Below are 18,925 nucleotides of genomic sequence, written 5' to 3'. Positions count from 1 at the left end.
CACCCCATATAGGGTGGGGATAGTTTGGTTTGGAGTACAGAGAACAGGTGGGAGAGCACACCCCATAGGGGTGGGGACAGTTTGTTTGGGAGTAAATAACACAGGTGGGAGAGCACACCCCATGGGGAGGTAAGGACAGTTTGGTTGGGAGTAGGGATGAGCTTCGTGTTCGAGTCGAACATTGGCTGTTCGTCCGTTCGGCGAAGTCCGAACATTTTGGTCCGTTCGCGTCAAATTCATGTGGCGCTCACGGCCCACAATGCACAGGATGCCTGTGGCCAATCATAGCTCAGGCTGTGTAGTGCACGCCCCACACTATATAAGGCCGCCAGCGCGGCGGCCTCGTGTAGTGTGTTGGCGTCTGAAGCAGTGGGTGTTCAGCTCCTGCCTGCAGTCCAGTTCCAGTTTGAGGTCCGGGTCCAGTATCCTGGTCTCTGTCAGCTGCCCAGCTTCAAGCTTGCTGAGCAACTCCTGTCTGCAACCCAGTTCTAGTCTGAGGTCCTACTCCGATGTCCTGGTTCCTGGTACCCGCCTGCTGCCCAGTTCCAATCTGCTGCACCTGCCTGCCGATCCAGCTCCTTCCAGGCTCCTGCCCATCTTCTGATCCAATCCGAGGTCCTGCTACACCGTGCTTCCTGATCCATCTTCTGCTGTTGATCCTGCCAGGCACTCGTGCCACTCCTGACTCTTGTGCTTCCTGTTCATCCTACCAGGGCCCTCGAGTTGGAGCCGCAAGAGAGGTCACTCCCTGCAGGTTGGGCTCGTCCACTAGGCACGTGACAGACACACTCAGCATAATTCATCCAGCGTGATACTTTTAGAGCAAAGCAGTTATACAATCATACACAGTTTACACAATACATCGATCATCAGTCACCTGTTCTGCCCCAAACAGAACTAAAACTCTCTGTAAATTCTTCTAAAGGTCATCAAAACCTTTTCAAGTGTCCCCAAAACACTATTTATATGACCCCTAAGGTCATGACCAGTCATTTTTCATCTATACTTATGAGAGGTTCTATAACCCAGCAACAATCTCTGTGGGATGGAAGCCAAGTCACACACCTGACACCTGGACCCCGGCAAGTCAATTTCACTCAATAATATAATTAACTTACCGAATCCGTTAAGAGTAGCCTTCCAATCCCGTTAAGGGTAGTTCTGCATGCATCCGCGGATGAGCCCCCAGTGCTGAAAGGGTTAATTTGGTGTCTAGGGGGTCCCTTTTAACCTCTCAGACCTTAGATCCGATGTATTATGCAATTTCAGATATACCTGGAATCAGTTCTCAAAGAAATGACACTCACACCACCCTCTACTCTAAGAACTGACTGTATTGAGTGATCACAAAGCGATTCATATAGCAATTTACACGTCACACAATTTTCTTAATAAGACACGCGCAGTAGAGACCCCCCCCATCAATATCGGGGACCCCCTTCAATATCAGAGTCCCTCCTCCAATATCGGGACCCCCATTCAATATCAGAGACACCCTTCAATATCAGGGACCGTCCTCAAATATCGGGACCCCCTTCAATATCAGAGACCTCCTTCAATATCAGGGACCCCCTTCAATATCAGGGACCCCTTCAATATCGGGGACCCTTCTACAATATCAGAGACCCCCATCAAAATCGGGGACCTCCCTCCCCATTCCTGCTCAGGACAATTCTCAGCTTCCAGCGATGTCACCTTTGAACGACAATAACACTTTATGTACTCATAGGACGTGATTATCACACAGAGCTTTCTATTAGTGGGATTCAATTATCTTAGGGGGGGAGGGGTGATTTGTTATTTGAAAAATAAATGAAACAAGACTGAAATATGAAAAAAAAAGTTTTTCTTCATTTCTGTTATAAATGTGGGGACACACATGGATGAAAGTGCTCCGATAGGCGAATGTGATCAGCTCCTCCCACCCTGTGCACACCAATTGGCTACAGAGGAGCAGGGCGTCACTTCTAGACACGCCCACTAGAGAGACTGCAGTCACATGACCAGCAGGAAATAAAGTGATTTAAAAAAAACACTTTATTTTCTACATTTTGGGGCATTTCCATTGATGATCGTCTTCCACACCAGAGCCTGGACTGCTTGTGGGATGTCTAACCCCCTTGTGACCCCCAATAGAGGAATGGTTGGGAAACATTAGTAATGATAAGACCAAAGATCGGGAATAGACATGGAACAGATGAGGTCTCTGAAGGGTTCAATTGTATCTTTATTGGTATAAATAACAGAACTCGTCCGATTCTCGGACCATTCATGGTGAAAACAGAAGACAAACAACTGAAGACAACGTGGACTGCGCTTTCCTTTTCACATCAGATTTGTCATGTTTGTTTCCAATCTCCGTCCAATATCCTCATTATTCAAAAGGTGAAAAACTGATAAAAAGAAAAGTAAGAAGACGCCCCAATCTTGTGTCTGTCGCACCGTGGTCCCCCTCCATTAGATGGTCCCCCCCCCATTAGATGGTCCCCCTCCATTAAGTGATTCCACCCCCATTAGATGGTCCCCCTCCATTAGATGGTCCCCCCATTAGATGGTCCCCCTCCATTAAGTGATTCCCCCCATTAGGTGCCCCCCCTCCATTAGATGATCCCCCCCTCCATTAAGTGATTCCCCCCCCTCCATTAAGTTGCCCCCCCCCCTCTGTTAGATGCTTAAATCCTCCATTAGGTGATCTCCCCCCTCCATTGGGTGATCCCTCCCCATTATGTGATTCCCCCCATTAGGTGCCCCCCCCTCCATTAGATGATCCCCCCGCATTAAGTGATTTCCCCCCCCCCCTCCATTAGATGATCCCCCCTCTATTAAGTGATCCCCGCCTCCATTAAGTGATTCCCCCCCTCCATTAGGTTGCTCCGCCTCTGTTAGATGACCCCCCCATTAGGTGATCTCCCCCCTCCATTAGATGATCAAATCCTCCATTAGGTTATCCCCCCCCCCCCATTAAGTGATTACCCCCTCCATTAGATGCTCAAATTCTCCATTAGATGCTCAAATTCTCCATTAGATGCCCCCCTTCCATAGGTGATCAAATCCTCCATTAGGTGATCTCCCCCTTCATTAGGTGACCACCCCTTCATTAGGTAATCTCCCCCCTCCATTAGGTGATCAAATCCTCCATTAGGTGATTCCCCCTCCATTAGGTGATCAAATCCTCCATTAGATGATCTCCCCCCTTAATTAGATGCCCCCTCCATTAGATGCTCAAATTCTCCATTAGATGCCCCCTTCCATAGGTGATCAAATCCTCCATTAGGTGATCTTCCCTCCTCCATTAGGTGACCACCCCTTCATTAGGTAATCCCCCCCCTCCATTAGGTGATCAAATCCTCCATTAGATGATCTCCCACCTTAATTAGATGCCCCCTCCATTAGGTTATCCCCCCCTATTAGATGCTCAAATTCTCCATTAGATGCCCCCCTTCCATAGGTGATCAAATCCTCCATTAGGTGATCTCCCCCTTCATTAGGTAATCCCCCCCCCCTCCATTAGATGATCTCCCCCCTTAATTAGATGCCCCCTCCATTAAGTTATCCCCCCCTATTAGATGCTCAAATTCTCCATTAGATGCCCACCCTCCATTAGGTGATCTCGCCCTTTATTAGGTGATCCCCCTCTCCATTAGGTGACCCCCCCTCCATTAGGTGATCTCCCCCCTTCATTAGATGCCCCCCCCATTAGATGATCTCCCCCTTCATTAGACCCCCCCCTCCATTAGGTGATCAAATCTTCCATTAGGTGATCTCCCCTTCATTAGATTCCCCCCCTCCATTAGATGATCCCTCCCCCCCAATTAGATGGCCCCACCCTTCCATAATATCCTATATTGCAATCTCAGCAATTATTAGAGGCGGCAGCTTCATTCCTTTTCTTTTTTTTTAAACCAGATGAAAAAGTAAGATAGAGAGCCTAAAAAAAGAAAAGGAATGCACATCAAAGAATTGGCAATCTGTATTATAATGTTGGCTTTCGGGTTTAATGCCGCTTTAAAGAGGAACCCCGCATCCTCCCCCCCTCCCCCCCCAGCAGCTACAAATCCCAGAGCTGCTGACTTTTACTATTAGGACACTTTCCTGTCCATGGATCCCCTCATGTCGGCACCCCAGGCCATGTTCCCATTGGTGCTCGGGTGCGGCCGCCATTGCCTGTAAGGGAAACCAGCAGTGAAGCCTTGCGGCTTTACAGCCAGCTCCCTACTGCGCATGCGCGAAGCGCGCTGCACTTTGTGAATGGCTCGGCGGCGGGGGACGGAGGAGGTGGGGGATGAACTTCCGGGGACCTCCCTTCAGTCAGGTCTTCCGGAAGTGGGGACAGCTACCAGGCACAAACAGGTACCCGTTCCTCCCGAAAGGTGCCAAAAGTGATAATCGGAGCATCCCCCTTTTTTGGGTGCAGCTCCGCTTTCATATACTTGTGATCTCCTGAATGGCTCCAGCTGCTGAGCTCTCCTGCGGGACCAAGTATGTGAATGCCCAGCTGGGTCACTGAGGGCAGCCCAAGGAGCGCAGTCATTGATTGGTGGGAGTCCAGTGGTGTCTAATGGGAAATAATTTCCCCCCCCCATGAGAAGTCTTGGGTGGCATGGCTCCTCTGGGGAGGGGATTAGGGATCATCATAGGGCAGATTGGTGGGAGTCCAGTGGTGTCTTATGGGAAATGATTTCCCTTGGAATGAGTCTTGGGTGGCATGGCTCCTCTGGGGAGGGGACTTGGGATCATCATAGGGCAGTCATTGATTGGTGGAGTCCAGTGATGTCTAATGGGAAATGATTTCCCTTGGAATGAGTCTTGGATGGCATTTCTCCTCTGGGGAGGGGATTTGCGATCATCATAGGGCAATCATTGATTGGTGGGAGTCCAGTGGTTCCTTATGGGAAATAATTTGCCTCCATGAGAAGTCTTGGGTGGTATGGCTCCTCTGGGGAGGGGATTTGGGATCATCATAGGGCAGTCATTGATTGGTGCGAGTCCAGTGGTGTCTAATGGGAAATGATTTCCCTTGGAATGAGTCTTGGGTGGCATTGCTCCTCTGGGGAGGGGATTTGCGATCATCATAGGGCAATCATTGATTGGTGGGAGTCCAGTGGTGTCTTATGGGAAATAATTTCCCTTGGAATGAGTCTTGGGTGGCATGGCTCCTCTGGGGAGGGGATTAGGGATCATCATAGGGCAGTCATTGATTGGTGGAGTCCAGTGGTGTCTAATGGGAAATTATTTCCCTTGGAATGAGTCTTGGGTGGCATTGCTCCTCTGGGGAGGGGGATTTGCGATCATCATAGGGCAATCATTGATTGGTGGGAGTCCAGTGGTGTCTTATGGGAAATCATTTCCCCCCATGAGAAGTCTTGGGTGGCATGGCTCCTCTGGGGAGGGGATTAGGGATCATCATAGGGCAGTCATTGATTGGTGGGAGTCCAGTGGTGTCTAATGACAAATGATTTCCCTTGGAATGAGTCTTGGGTGGCATTGCTCCTCTGGGGAGGGGACTTGGGATCATCATAGGGCAGTCATTGATTGGTGGAGTCCAGTGGTGTCTAATGGGAAATTATTTCCCTTGGAATGAGTCTTGGGTGGCATTGCTCCTCTGGGGAGGGGGATTTGCGATCATCATAGGGCAATCATTGATTGGTGGGAGTCCAGTGGTGTCTTATGGGAAATCATTTCCCCCCATGAGAAGTCTTGGGTGGCATGGCTCCTCTGGGGAGGGGATTAGGGATCATCATAGGGCAGTCATTGATTGGTGGGAGTCCAGTGGTGTCTAATGGGAAATGATTTCCCTTGGAATGAGTCTTGGGTGGCATTGCTCCTCTGGGGAGGGGATTTGCGATCATCATAGGGCAATCATTGATTGGTGGGAGTCCAGTGGTGTCTAATGGGAAATGATTTCCCTTGGAATGAGTCTTGGGTGGCATGGTTCCTCTGGGGAGGGGATTAGGGATCATCATAGGGCAATCATTGATTGGTGGGAGTCCAGTGGTGTCTAATGGGAAATGATTTCCCTTGGAATGAGTCTTGGGTGGCATGGTTCCTCTGGGGAGGGGATTAGGGATCATCATAGGGCAATCATTGATTGGTGGGAGTCCAGTGGTGTCTAATGGGAAATGATTTCCCTTGGAATGAGTCTTGGGTGGCATGGTTCCTCTGGGGAGGGGATTAGGGATCATCATAGGGCAATCATTGATTGGTGGGAGTCCAGTGGTGTCTAATGGGAAATTATTTCCCTTGGAATGAGTCTTGGGTGGCATTGCTCCTCTGGGGAGGGGGATTTGCGATCATCATAGGGCAATCATTGATTGGTGGGAGTCCAGTGGTGTCTTATGGGAAATCATTTCCCCCCATGAGAAGTCTTGGGTGGCATGGCTCCTCTGGGGAGGGGATTAGGGATCATCATAGGGCAGTCATTGATTGGTGGGAGTCCAGTGGTGTCTAATGACAAATGATTTCCCTTGGAATGAGTCTTGGGTGGCATTGCTCCTCTGGGGAGGGGACTTGGGATCATCATAGGGCAGTCATTGATTGGTGGAGTCCAGTGGTGTCTAATGGGAAATTATTTCCCTTGGAATGAGTCTTGGGTGGCATTGCTCCTCTGGGGAGGGGGATTTGCGATCATCATAGGGCAATCATTGATTGGTGGGAGTCCAGTGGTGTCTTATGGGAAATCATTTCCCCCCATGAGAAGTCTTGGGTGGCATGGCTCCTCTGGGGAGGGGATTAGGGATCATCATAGGGCAGTCATTGATTGGTGGGAGTCCAGTGGTGTCTAATGGGAAATGATTTCCCTTGGAATGAGTCTTGGGTGGCATTGCTCCTCTGGGGAGGGGATTTGCGATCATCATAGGGCAATCATTGATTGGTGGGAGTCCAGTGGTGTCTAATGGGAAATGATTTCCCTTGGAATGAGTCTTGGGTGGCATGGTTCCTCTGGGGAGGGGATTAGGGATCATCATAGGGCAATCATTGATTGGTGGGAGTCCAGTGGTGTCTAATGGGAAATGATTTCCCTTGGAATGAGTCTTGGGTGGCATTGCTCCTCTGGGGAGGGGATTTGCGATCATCATAGGGCAATCATTGATTGGTGGGAGTCCAGTGGTGTCTTATGGGAAATAATTTCCCCCCATGAGAAGTCTTGGGTGGTATGGCTCCTCTGGGGAGGGGATTCGGGATCATCATAGGGCAGACTTTGGTATGTTCCCGTAGCAGAGCCTCACTTCTCAGACATTTGCCGCACATGGCGCAGGTCAGGCTGCTGCGATCTCTGTGCACCTTCTGATGGGAGGCCACATGGGAGTTACACACAAACCGTTTCCCGCATTCACAACATGTAAAGGGTTTTTCTCCAGTGTGGGTCCTCTCGTGTATGATGAGGTCTGGCTTCCGGATAAACGCTTTGCCGCATTGTGCGCACTGGAACGGTTTTATACCGGTGTGAATCTTCTCATGAGTCACCAGATGCGCCCTACAGGAGAAGCCCTTCCCACATTGCGCACATGAAAACGGTCGTTCCCCGGTGTGCCGTCTCTGGTGGACGACCAGACGGGACTTCCGGAAAAAGCCTTTCCCACACTCCTTGCATGTCCATGGCCGCGCACCAAAATGGAGCTTCTGGTGCGCCAGGAGGAGGGAGTGGTTGTCAAAGCCTCTTCCACATTCCGAGCACACTGCCGGCTCCTCCGCACTATGGGTCTTTTCATGTCTGGAAAGTTCTAGAAAACTCGTGAAATGCTGCTGACAGAAGAGGCAACTATAGACGTTATTCGGAGAATATTCTACGCTTTGTGCGCTGGTTGTAGCGGGAACCCTGTCCAATGCTCGGGTCCTGGAATGGTCCATGTTTGGTGCCCTAGAACGATCCTTCTTAGATGTACCAGCCACGGCGTGATCCGTATTGTTCTTACTGACGCGTGTAGAACGAGTGCCGACACGTTGCCTGGTACGTGGTCCCTTCTTTATGGGGCCAATACCATTTCCTCCAAGTTTCATGAGGTTCTCTGTAGTACTGCCTGAAAAATGTTCTCCATCACAAGAAGCAGGATCCTCCTGGGAGTTATGAGTAGATGGACCAACGTCTCTCATCTCATATTCCTCCCAGGAGTCTGGTTCTTCTTTTATACAAGTAATAATAATTTCATCCTCACATAATTCCTCCTTCACATGGATTTCTTCCTCCTTAGAGACCACCCCCTCCATCCTAGGATTTCCTTCTATTGAGGCCCCACGCTGTCCCGTCATAGAAGACGTGGTGGGGCAGAGATCTTCATGTGAGCGAGGGTCCTCCATTAATTTTACAGTTTTATACTGGCCATCATGTCGTGCCATAAAAAGATCAGCATTTGTGAGTGGTCCTTCCATACCGGACAGGCATTGTGTGTGACCTCTGGGTGCCCCAAGGAACTCATCACCTCCTTCACCAATATGACACGGGGAGCTTCTGGAAGATGCTGGGGAAGATTTGAAGCTGCAGGGGTCCATGGAGAGACCATCACCTGAGGGGAAAAAAATTGGATTACCTGTGGACATTCACACCCTGCTTTACTACAAGATGCCCCCCCCCCCCACCCATCACTTAGAAAAGATACAGTATGGGCTCTATGGGCCGGACCACCTAGGATTAGAGCTCTGATACAGTATGGGCTCTATGGGCCGGGCCACCTAGGATTAGAGCTCTGATACAGTATGGGCTGGACCACCTAGGATTAGAGCTCCGATACAGTATGGGCTCTATGGGCCGGACCACCTAGGATTAGAGCTCTGATACAGTATGGGCTCTATGGGCCTGGCCACCTAGGATTAAAGCTCTGATACAGTATGGGCTCTATGGGCCGGGCCACCTAGGATTAGAGCTCTGATACAGTATGGGCTCTACGGGCTGGACCACCTAGGATTAGAGCTCTGATACAGTATGGGCTCTATGGGCCGGGCCACCTAGGATTAGAGCTCTGATACAGTATGGGCTCTATGGGCCGGACCACCTAGGATTAGAGCTCCGATACAGTATGGGCTCTATGGGCTGGACCACCTAGGATTAGAGCTCTGATAGTGTATGGGCTCTATGGGCCGGACCACCTAGGATTAGAGCTCCGATACAGTATGGGCTCTATGGGCTGGACCACCTAGGATTAGAGCTCTGATACAGTATGGGCTCTATGGGCTGGACCACCTAGGATTAGAGCTCTGATACAGTATGGGCTCTACAGGCTGGACCACCTAGGATTAGAGCTCTGATACAGTATGGGTTCTATGGGCCGGACCACCTAGGATTAGAGCTCTGATACAGTATGGGCTCTATGGGCCGGGCCACCTAGGATTAGAGCTCTGATACAGTATGGGCTCTATGGGCCGGACCACCTAGGATTAGAGCTCTGATACAGTATGGGCTCTATGGGCCGGGCCACCTAGGATTAGAGCTCTGATACAGTATGGGCTGGACCACCTAGGATTAGAGCTCTGATACAGTATGGGCTCTATGGGCCGGACCACCTAGGATTAGAGCTCTGATACAGTATGGGCTCTATGGGCCGGACCACCTAGGATTAGAGCTCTGATACAGTATGGGCTCTATGGGCCGGGCCACCTAGGATTAGAGCTCTGATACAGTATGGGCCGGACCACCTAGGATTAGAGCTCTGATACAGTATGGGCTCTATGGGGTGGACCACCTAGGATTAAAGCTCTGATACAGTATGGGCTCTATGGGCTGGACCACCTAGGATTAGAGCTCCAATACAGTATGGGCTCTATGGGCTGGACCACCTAGGATTAGAGCTCTGATACAGTATGGGCTCTATGGGCCAGACCACCTAGGATTAGACCTCTGATACAGTATGGACTCTATGGGCCGGACCACCTAGGATTAGAGCTCCGATACAGTATGGGTTCTATGGGGTGGACCACCTAGGATTAGACCTCTGATACAGTATGGGCTCTATGGGCCGGACCACCTAGGATTAGACCTCTGATACAGTATGGGCTCTATGGGCTGGACCACCTAGGATTAGAGCTCTGATACAGTATGGGCTCTATGGGCCGGGCCACCTAGGATTAGAGCTCTGATACAGTATGGGCTCTATGGGCCGGACCACCTAGGATTAGAGCTCCGATACAGTATGGGCTCTATGGGCTGGACCACCTAGGATTAGAGCTCTGATAGTGTATGGGCTCTATGGGCCGGACCACCTAGGATTAGAGCTCTGATACAGTATGGGCTGGACCACCTAGGATTAGAGCTCCGATACAGTATGGGCTCTATGGGCCGGACCACCTAGGATTAGAGCTCTGATACAGTATGGGCCTGGCCACCTAGGATTAAAGCTCTGATACAGTATGGGCTCTATGGGCCGGGCCACCTAGGATTAGAGCTCTGATACAGTATGGGCTCTACGGGCTGGACCACCTAGGATTAGAGCTCTGATACAGTATGGGCTCTATGGGCCGGGCCACCTAGGATTAGAGCTCTGATACAGTATGGGCTCTATGGGCCGGACCACCTAGGATTAGAGCTCCGATACAGTATGGGCTCTATGGGCTGGACCACCTAGGATTAGAGCTCTGATAGTGTATGGGCTCTATGGGCCGGACCACCTAGGATTAGAGCTCCGATACAGTATGGGCTCTATGGGCTGGACCACCTAGGATTAGAGCTCTGATACAGTATGGGCTCTATGGGCTGGACCACCTAGGATTAGAGCTCTGATACAGTATGGGCTCTACAGGCTGGACCACCTAGGATTAGAGCTCTGATACAGTATGGGTTCTATGGGCCGGACCACCTAGGATTAGAGCTCTGATACAGTATGGGCTCTATGGGCCGGGCCACCTAGGATTAGAGCTCTGATACAGTATGGGCTCTATGGGCCGGACCACCTAGGATTAGAGCTCTGATACAGTATGGGCTCTATGGGCCGGGCCACCTAGGATTAGAGCTCTGATACAGTATGGGCTGGACCACCTAGGATTAGAGCTCTGATACAGTATGGGCTCTATGGGCCGGACCACCTAGGATTAGAGCTCTGATACAGTATGGGCTCTATGGGCCGGACCACCTAGGATTAGAGCTCTGATACAGTATGGGCTCTATGGGCCGGGCCACCTAGGATTAGAGCTCTGATACAGTATGGGCCGGACCACCTAGGATTAGAGCTCTGATACAGTATGGGCTCTATGGGGTGGACCACCTAGGATTAAAGCTCTGATACAGTATGGGCTCTATGGGCTGGACCACCTAGGATTAGAGCTCCAATACAGTATGGGCTCTATGGGCTGGACCACCTAGGATTAGAGCTCTGATACAGTATGGGCTCTATGGGCCAGACCACCTAGGATTAGACCTCTGATACAGTATGGACTCTATGGGCCGGACCACCTAGGATTAGAGCTCCGATACAGTATGGGTTCTATGGGGTGGACCACCTAGGATTAGACCTCTGATACAGTATGGGCTCTATGGGCCGGACCACCTAGGATTAGACCTCTGATACAGTATGGGCTCTATGGGCTGGACCACCTAGGATTAGAGCTCTGATACAGTATGGGCTCTATGGGCCGGGCCACCTAGGATTAGAGCTCTGATACAGTATGGGCTCTATGGGCCGGACCACCTAGGATTAGAGCTCCGATACAGTATGGGCTCTATGGGCTGGACCACCTAGGATTAGAGCTCTGATAGTGTATGGGCTCTATGGGCCGGACCACCTAGGATTAGAGCTCTGATACAGTATGGACTCTACGGGCTGGACCACCTAGGATTAGAGCTCTGATACAGTATGGGCTCTATGGGCCGGACCACCTAGGATTAGAGCTCTGATACAGTATGGGTTCTATGGGCCGGACCACCTAGGATTAGAGCTCTGATACAGTATGGGCTCTATGGGCCGGACCACCTAGGATTAGACCTCTGATACAGTATGGGTTCTATGGGCCGGACCACCTAGGATTAGAGCTCTGATACAGTATGGGCTCTATGGGCTGGACCACCTAGGATTAGACCTCTGATACAGTATGGGCTCTATGGGCCGGACCACCTAGGATTAGAGCTCTGATACAGTATGGGCTCTATGGGCTGGACCACCTAGGATTAGACCTCTGATACAGTATGGGCTCTATGGGCCGGACCACCTAGGATTAGAGCTCTGATACAGTATGGGCTCTATGGGCTGGACCACCTAGGATTAGACCTCTGATACAGTATGGGCTCTATGGGCCGGACCACCTAGGATTAGAGCTCTGATACAGTATGGGCTCTATGGGCTGGACCACCTAGGATTAGACCTCTGATACAGTATGGGCTCTATGGGCCGGACCACCTAGGATTAGAGCTCTGATACAGTATGGGCTCTATGGGCTGGACCACCTAGGATTAGACCTCTGATACAGTATGGGCTCTATGGGCCGGACCACCTAGGATTAGAGCTCTGATACAGTATGGGCTCTATGGGCTGGACCACCTAGGATTAGACCTCTGATACAGTATGGGCTCTATGGGCCGGACCACCTAGGATTAGAGCTCTGATACAGTATGGGCTCTATGGGCTGGACCACCTAGGATTAGAGCTCTGATACAGTATGGGCTCTATGGGCCGGACCACCTAGGATTAGAGCTCTGATACAGTATGGGCTCTATGGGCCGGGCCACCTAGGATTAGAGCTCTGATACAGTATGGGCTGGACCACCTAGGATTAGAGCTCTGATACAGTATGGGCTCTATGGGCCGGACCACCTAGGATTAGAGCTCTGATACAGTATGGGCTCTATGGGCCGGACCACCTAGGATTAGAGCTCTGATACAGTATGGGCTCTATGGGCCGGGCCACCTAGGATTAGAGCTCTGATACAGTATGGGCCGGACCACCTAGGATTAGAGCTCTGATACAGTATGGGCTCTATGGGGTGGACCACCTAGGATTAAAGCTCTGATACAGTATGGGCTCTATGGGCTGGACCACCTAGGATTAGAGCTCCAATACAGTATGGGCTCTATGGGCTGGACCACCTAGGATTAGAGCTCTGATACAGTATGGGCTCTATGGGCCAGACCACCTAGGATTAGACCTCTGATACAGTATGGACTCTATGGGCCGGACCACCTAGGATTAGAGCTCCGATACAGTATGGGTTCTATGGGGTGGACCACCTAGGATTAGACCTCTGATACAGTATGGGCTCTATGGGCCGGACCACCTAGGATTAGACCTCTGATACAGTATGGGCTCTATGGGCTGGACCACCTAGGATTAGAGCTCTGATACAGTATGGGCTCTATGGGCTGGACCACCTAGGATTAGACCTCTGATACAGTATGGGCTCTATGGGCCGGACCACCTAGGATTAGAGCTCTGATACAGTATGGGCTCTATGGGCTGGACCACCTAGGATTAGACCTCTGATACAGTATGGGCTCTATGGGCCGGACCACCTAGGATTAGACCTCTGATACAGTATGGGCTCTATGGGCTGGACCACCCTAGGATTAGAGCTCTGATACAGTATGGGCTCTATGGGCCGGGCCACCTAGGATTAGAGCTCTGATACAGTATGGGCTCTATGGGCCGGACCACCTAGGATTAGAGCTCCGATACAGTATGGGCTCTATGGGCTGGACCACCTAGGATTAGAGCTCTGATAGTGTATGGGCTCTATGGGCCGGACCACCTAGGATTAGAGCTCTGATACAGTATGGACTCTACGGCTGGACCACCTAGGATTAGAGCTCTGATACAGTATGGGCTCTACGGGCTGGACCACCTAGGATTAGAGCTCTGATACAGTATGGGTTCTATGGGCCGGACCACCTAGGATTAGAGCTCTGATACAGTATGGGTTCTATGGGCCGGACCACCTAGGATTAGACCTCTGATACAGTATGGGCTCTATGGGCCGGACCACCTAGGATTAGACCTCTGATACAGTATGGGTTCTATGGGCCGGACCACCTAGGATTAGAGCTCTGATACAGTATGGGCTCTATGGGCTGGACCACCTAGGATTAGACCTCTGATACAGTATGGGCTCTATGGGCCGGACCACCTAGGATTAGACCTCTGATACAGTATGGGCCGGACCACCTAGGATTAGAGCTCTGATACAGTATGGGCCGGACCACCTAGGATTAGAGCTCCGATACAGTATGGGCTCTATGGGCCGGACCACCTAGGATTAGAGCTCTGATACAGTATGGGCTCTATGGGCTGGACCACCTAGGATTAGACCTCTGATACAGTATGGGCTCTATGGGCCGGACCACCTAGGATTAGAGCTCTGATACAGTATGGGCTCTATGGGCTGGACCACCTAGGATTAGACCTCTGATACAGTATGGGCTCTATGGGCCGGACCACCTAGGATTAGACCTCTGATACAGTATGGGCTCTATGGGCTGGACCACCTAGGATTAGAGCTCTGATACAGTATGGGCTCTATGGGCCGGGCCACCTAGGATTAGAGCTCTGATACAGTATGGGCTCTATGGGCCGGACCACCTAGGATTAGAGCTCCGATACAGTATGGGCTCTATGGGCTGGACCACCTAGGATTAGAGCTCTGATAGTGTATGGGCTCTAGGGCCGGACCACCTAGGATTAGAGCTCTGATACAGTATGGACTCTACGGGCTGGACCACCTAGGATTAGAGCTCTGATACAGTATGGGCTCTACGGGCTGGACCACCTAGGATTAGAGCTCTGATACAGTATGGGTTCTATGGGCCGGACCACCTAGGATTAGAGCTCTGATACAGTATGGGTTCTATGGGCCGGACCACCTAGGATTAGACCTCTGATACAGTATGGGCTCTATGGGCCGGACCACCTAGGATTAGACCTCTGATACAGTATGGGTTCTATGGGCCGGACCACCTAGGATTAGAGCTCTGATACAGTATGGGCTCTATGGGCTGGACCACCTAGGATTAGACCTCTGATACAGTATGGGCTCTATGGGCCGGACCACCTAGGATTAGAGCTCTGATACAGTATGGGCCGGACCACCTAGGATTAGAGCTCTGATACAGTATGGGCCGGACCACCTAGGATTAGAGCTCCGATACAGTATGGGCTCTATGGGCCGGACCACCTAGGATTAGAGCTCTGATACAGTATGGGCTCTATGTAACTGCAGCTCCAAAAAGATAAAAATGACAATAACTATCATCATACCATGTGACAAAAGTGGGGCGGGGACAAGGCACTTCCTTTTCAGCTTCTAAAGATCCCTATAAACATAAACAGAGTCATAAATATGATGAATGACATCACAATGAGGTCACTGCTCTCCATCCATTACACACAATGAGGTCACCCACCCGTCCAGTCAGCAGCTCTGTGATTTGATGAATCAGTTCCAGGATTTTCTGCTCTGACAGGGGATTGGAGGCCGAGATACGAGTTTTCCTGATTGGTGGGACATGATCACCTGACCTCTTCACAATAATGTAATCCTGCGGATCAATACAGAACCAGAACATCCGAGAGACCGACACCCTTCTTATATCACACCCCAAACACCTCCACAGTGATGTCATGTGACCTACCCCAGAATCCCCCCCTCCGGTCATGTGCTCCCAGAATCCCCCCCCTCCGGTCATGTGACCTCCCAGAATCCCCCCCCCTCCGGTCATGTGACCTCCCAGAATCCCCCCCCCTCCGGTCATGTGACCTCCCAGAATCCCCCCCCCTCCGGTCATGTGACCTCCCAGAATCCCCCCCCCCCCTCCGGTCATGTGACCTCCCAGAATCCCCCCCCTCCGGTCATGTGACCTCCCAGAATCCCCCCCCCCCTCCGGTCATGTGACCTCCCAGAATCCCCCCCCCCTCCGGTCATGTGACCTCCCAGAATCCCCCCCCCCCCTCCGGTCATGTGACCTCCCAGAATCCCCCCCCTCCGATCATGTGACCTCCCAGAATCCCCCCCCCCTCCGGTCATGTGACCTCCCAGAATCCCCCCCTCCAGTCATGTGACCTCCCAGAATCCCCCCCCCCGGTCATGTGACCTCCCAGAATCCCCCCCTCCGGTCATGTGACCTCCCAGAATCCCCCCCCTCCGGTCATGTGACCTCCCAGAATCCCCCCCCTCCAGTCATGTGACCTCCCAGAATCCCCCCCCTCCGGTCATGTGACCTCCCAGAATCCCCCCCTCCGGTCATGTGACCTCCCAGAATCCCCCCTCCGGTCATGTGACCTCCCAGAATCCCCCCCTCCGGTCATGTGACCTCCCAGAATCCTCCTCACCTCTCCGGTCAGCAGGTAGATGATCTCCAGGGTGAGATGTAATATCTTCTTGCTGTCGGTGTCCATGCTGCGATGGACGATGTTGGAGTTGTGGTCAGCATTGGACGGTGACCACATGGTAGTCTGTACACAAGGAGACAGAAGTGAAGACGCGTATGAACAGATCTGTAGGGATGAAGACGCAACACCCAAGTGAAGGAGCTTCTCCAACCCAGTCTGCAGGAGGACCACCATATTCCCTCTCCAACCCAGTCTGAAGGAGGGCCCCCATATTCCCTCTCCATCCCAGTCTGCAGGAGGACCACCATATTCCCTCTCCAACCCAGTCTGCAGGAGGGCCCCCATATTCCCTCTCCAACCCAGTCTGCAGAAGGGCCACCATATTCCCTCTCCAACCCAGTCTGCAGGAGGACCACCATATTCCCTCTCCAACCCAGTCTGCAGGAGGGCCCCCATATTCCCTCTCCAACCCAGTCTGCAGGAGGGACACCATATTCCCTCTCCATCCCAGTCTGAAGGAGGACCACCATATTCCCTCTCCAACCCAGTCTGAAGGAGGGACACCATATTCCCTCTCCATCCCAGTCTGAAGGAGGACCACCATATTCCCTCTCCAACCCAGTCTGAAGGAGGACCACCATATTCCCTCTCCAACCCAGTCTGAAGGAGGACCACCATATTCCCTCTCCATCCCAGTCTGCAGGAGGACCACCATATTCCCTCTCCAACCCAGTCTGCAGGAGGGCCACCATATTCCCTCTCCAACCCAGTCTGCAGGAGGACCCCCATATTCCCTCTCCAACCCAGTCTGCAGGAGGACCCCCATATTCCCTCTCCAACCCAGTCTGCAGGAGGGCCACCATATTCCCTCTCCAACCCAGTCTGAAGGAGGACCACCATATTCCCTCTCCATCCCAGTCTGCAGGAGGACCACCATATTCCCTCTCCAACCCAGTCTGCAGGAGGGCCACCATATTCCCTCTCCAACCCAGTCTGCAGGAGGACCCCCATATTCCCTCTCCAACCCAGTCTGCAGGAGGACCACCATATTCCCTCTCCAACCCAGTCTGCAGGAGGGCCCCCATATTCCCTCTCCAACCCAGTCTGCAGGAGGACCACCATATTCCCTCTCCAACCCAGTTCGCAGGAGGACCCCCATATTCCCTCTCCAACCCAGTCTGAAGGAGGACCACCATATTCCCTCTCCAACCCAGTCTGAAGGAGGACCACCATATTCCCTCTCCAACCCAGTCTGCAGGAGGGCCACCATATTCCCTTTCCAACCCAGTCTGCAAGAGGACCACCATATTCCCTCTCCAACCCAGTCTGAAGGAGGACCACCATATTCCCTCTCCATCCCAGTCTGCAGGAGGGCCCCCATATTCCCTCTCCAACCCAGTCTGCAGGAGGGCCCCCATATTCCCTCTCCAACCCAGTCTGCAGGAGGGCCACCATATTCCCTCTCCAACCCAGTCTGCAGGAGGACCACCATATTCCCTCTCCAACCCAGTCTGAAGGAGGACCACCATATTCCCTCTCCATCCCAGTCTGCAGGAGGGCCACCATATTCCCTCTCCAACCCAGTCTGCAGGAGGCCCACCATATTCCCTCTCCATCCCAGTCTGCAGGAGGGCCACCATATTCCCTCTCCAACCCAGTCTGCAGGAGGGCCACCATATTCCCTCTCCAACCCAGTCTGAAGGAGGACCACCATATTCCCTCTCCAACCCAGTCTGCAGGAGGACCACCATATTCCCTCCCAACCCAGTCTGCAGGAGGGCCCCCATATTCCCTCTCCAACCCAGTCTGCAGGAGGGCCACCATATTCCCTCTCCAACCCAGTCTGCAGGAGGACCACCATATTCCCTCTCCAACCCAGTCTGCAGGAGGGCCACCATATTCCCTCTCCAACCCAGTCTGCAGGAGGGCCCCCATATTCCCTCTCCAACCCAGTCTGCAGGAGGGCCACCATATTCCCTCTCCAACCCAGTCTGCAGGAGGACCACCATATTCCCTCCCAACCCAGTCTGCAGGAGGACCACCATATTCCCTCTCCAACCCAGTCTGTAGGAGGACCCCCATATTCCCTCTCCAACCCAGTCTGCAGGAGGACCCCCATATTCCCTCTCCAACCCAGTCTGCAGGAGGGCCCCCATATTCCCTCTCCATCCCAGTCTGCAGGAGGACCACCATATTCCCTCCCAACCCAGTCTGCAGGAGGACCACCATATTCCCTCCCAACCCAGTCTGCAGGAGGACCACCATATTCCCTCTCCAACCCAGTCTGTAGGAGGACCACCATATTCCCTCTCCAACCCAGTCTGCAGGAGGACCACCATATTCCCTCTCCAACCCAGTCTGTAGGAGGACCACCATATTCCCTCTCCAACCCAGTCTGTAGGAGGACCACCATATTCCCTCTCCAACCCAGTCTGCAGGAGGACCACCACGTTTCCTCTGACCATTACCCTGTACAATATTCAATCTCTCCATCTCCTCCAGAAGGGAAGCTTTATTCAGAGAAATAATCCAAGCCTCACTCTCAGGGTTCCTCACGTTGTCCATCATTAGAGGATGATCTCTCCATGGGATCAGAGGCTGAATGGAGCTCTCCTACACAGGCCCACTCTCTCCCCCCTACACGGGCCCCTGCCGCTCTCTCCCCCCTACACGGGCCCCTGCCGCTCTC

At 52.3% G+C, this 18,925-nt stretch overlaps 2 protein-coding genes across 7 annotated transcripts in view; one reads left to right on the top strand and one right to left on the bottom strand.

Moving 5' to 3' along the window:
* Positions 1-18,925, top strand: part of LOC143959479 (uncharacterized) — a 269,947-nt gene that overhangs the window by 233,329 nt on the left and 17,693 nt on the right. The gene's annotated exons all lie outside the window — the stretch shown is intronic.
* Positions 3,787-18,925, bottom strand: part of LOC143959480 (gastrula zinc finger protein XlCGF53.1-like) — a 15,515-nt gene continuing 376 nt past the window's right edge. The window contains exons 1-5 of one of the 6 annotated variants that reach the window (XM_077468147.1): positions 18,705-18,871; positions 16,237-16,359; positions 15,312-15,446; positions 15,166-15,221; positions 3,789-8,501 (exon numbers count right to left, since the gene is read on the bottom strand). In XM_077468147.1, the coding sequence (XP_077324273.1) occupies positions 7,084-8,487 (1,404 nt within the window). In that variant the 5' untranslated portion in view covers positions 8,488-8,501; positions 15,166-15,221; positions 15,312-15,446; positions 16,237-16,359; positions 18,705-18,871 and the 3' untranslated portion in view covers positions 3,789-7,083. Of the gene's footprint in view, positions 8,502-15,165; positions 15,222-15,311; positions 15,447-16,236; positions 16,360-18,704; positions 18,879-18,925 lie in introns of those variants that run through there. The other 5 variants (XM_077468150.1, XM_077468152.1, XM_077468146.1 and 2 more) reach the window with 5 other exon arrangements.

This window comes from Lithobates pipiens, unplaced genomic scaffold, assembly GCF_037356315.1.
Source record: "Lithobates pipiens isolate NorthernLeopardFrog02 unplaced genomic scaffold, aLitPip1_a1.2 Scaffold_77, whole genome shotgun sequence".
Lineage (NCBI taxonomy): Eukaryota > Metazoa > Chordata > Amphibia > Anura > Ranidae > Lithobates > Lithobates pipiens.
Note: the sequence above shows the minus strand (reverse complement) of the source record. Positions and strands in the feature narration are given on the sequence as shown.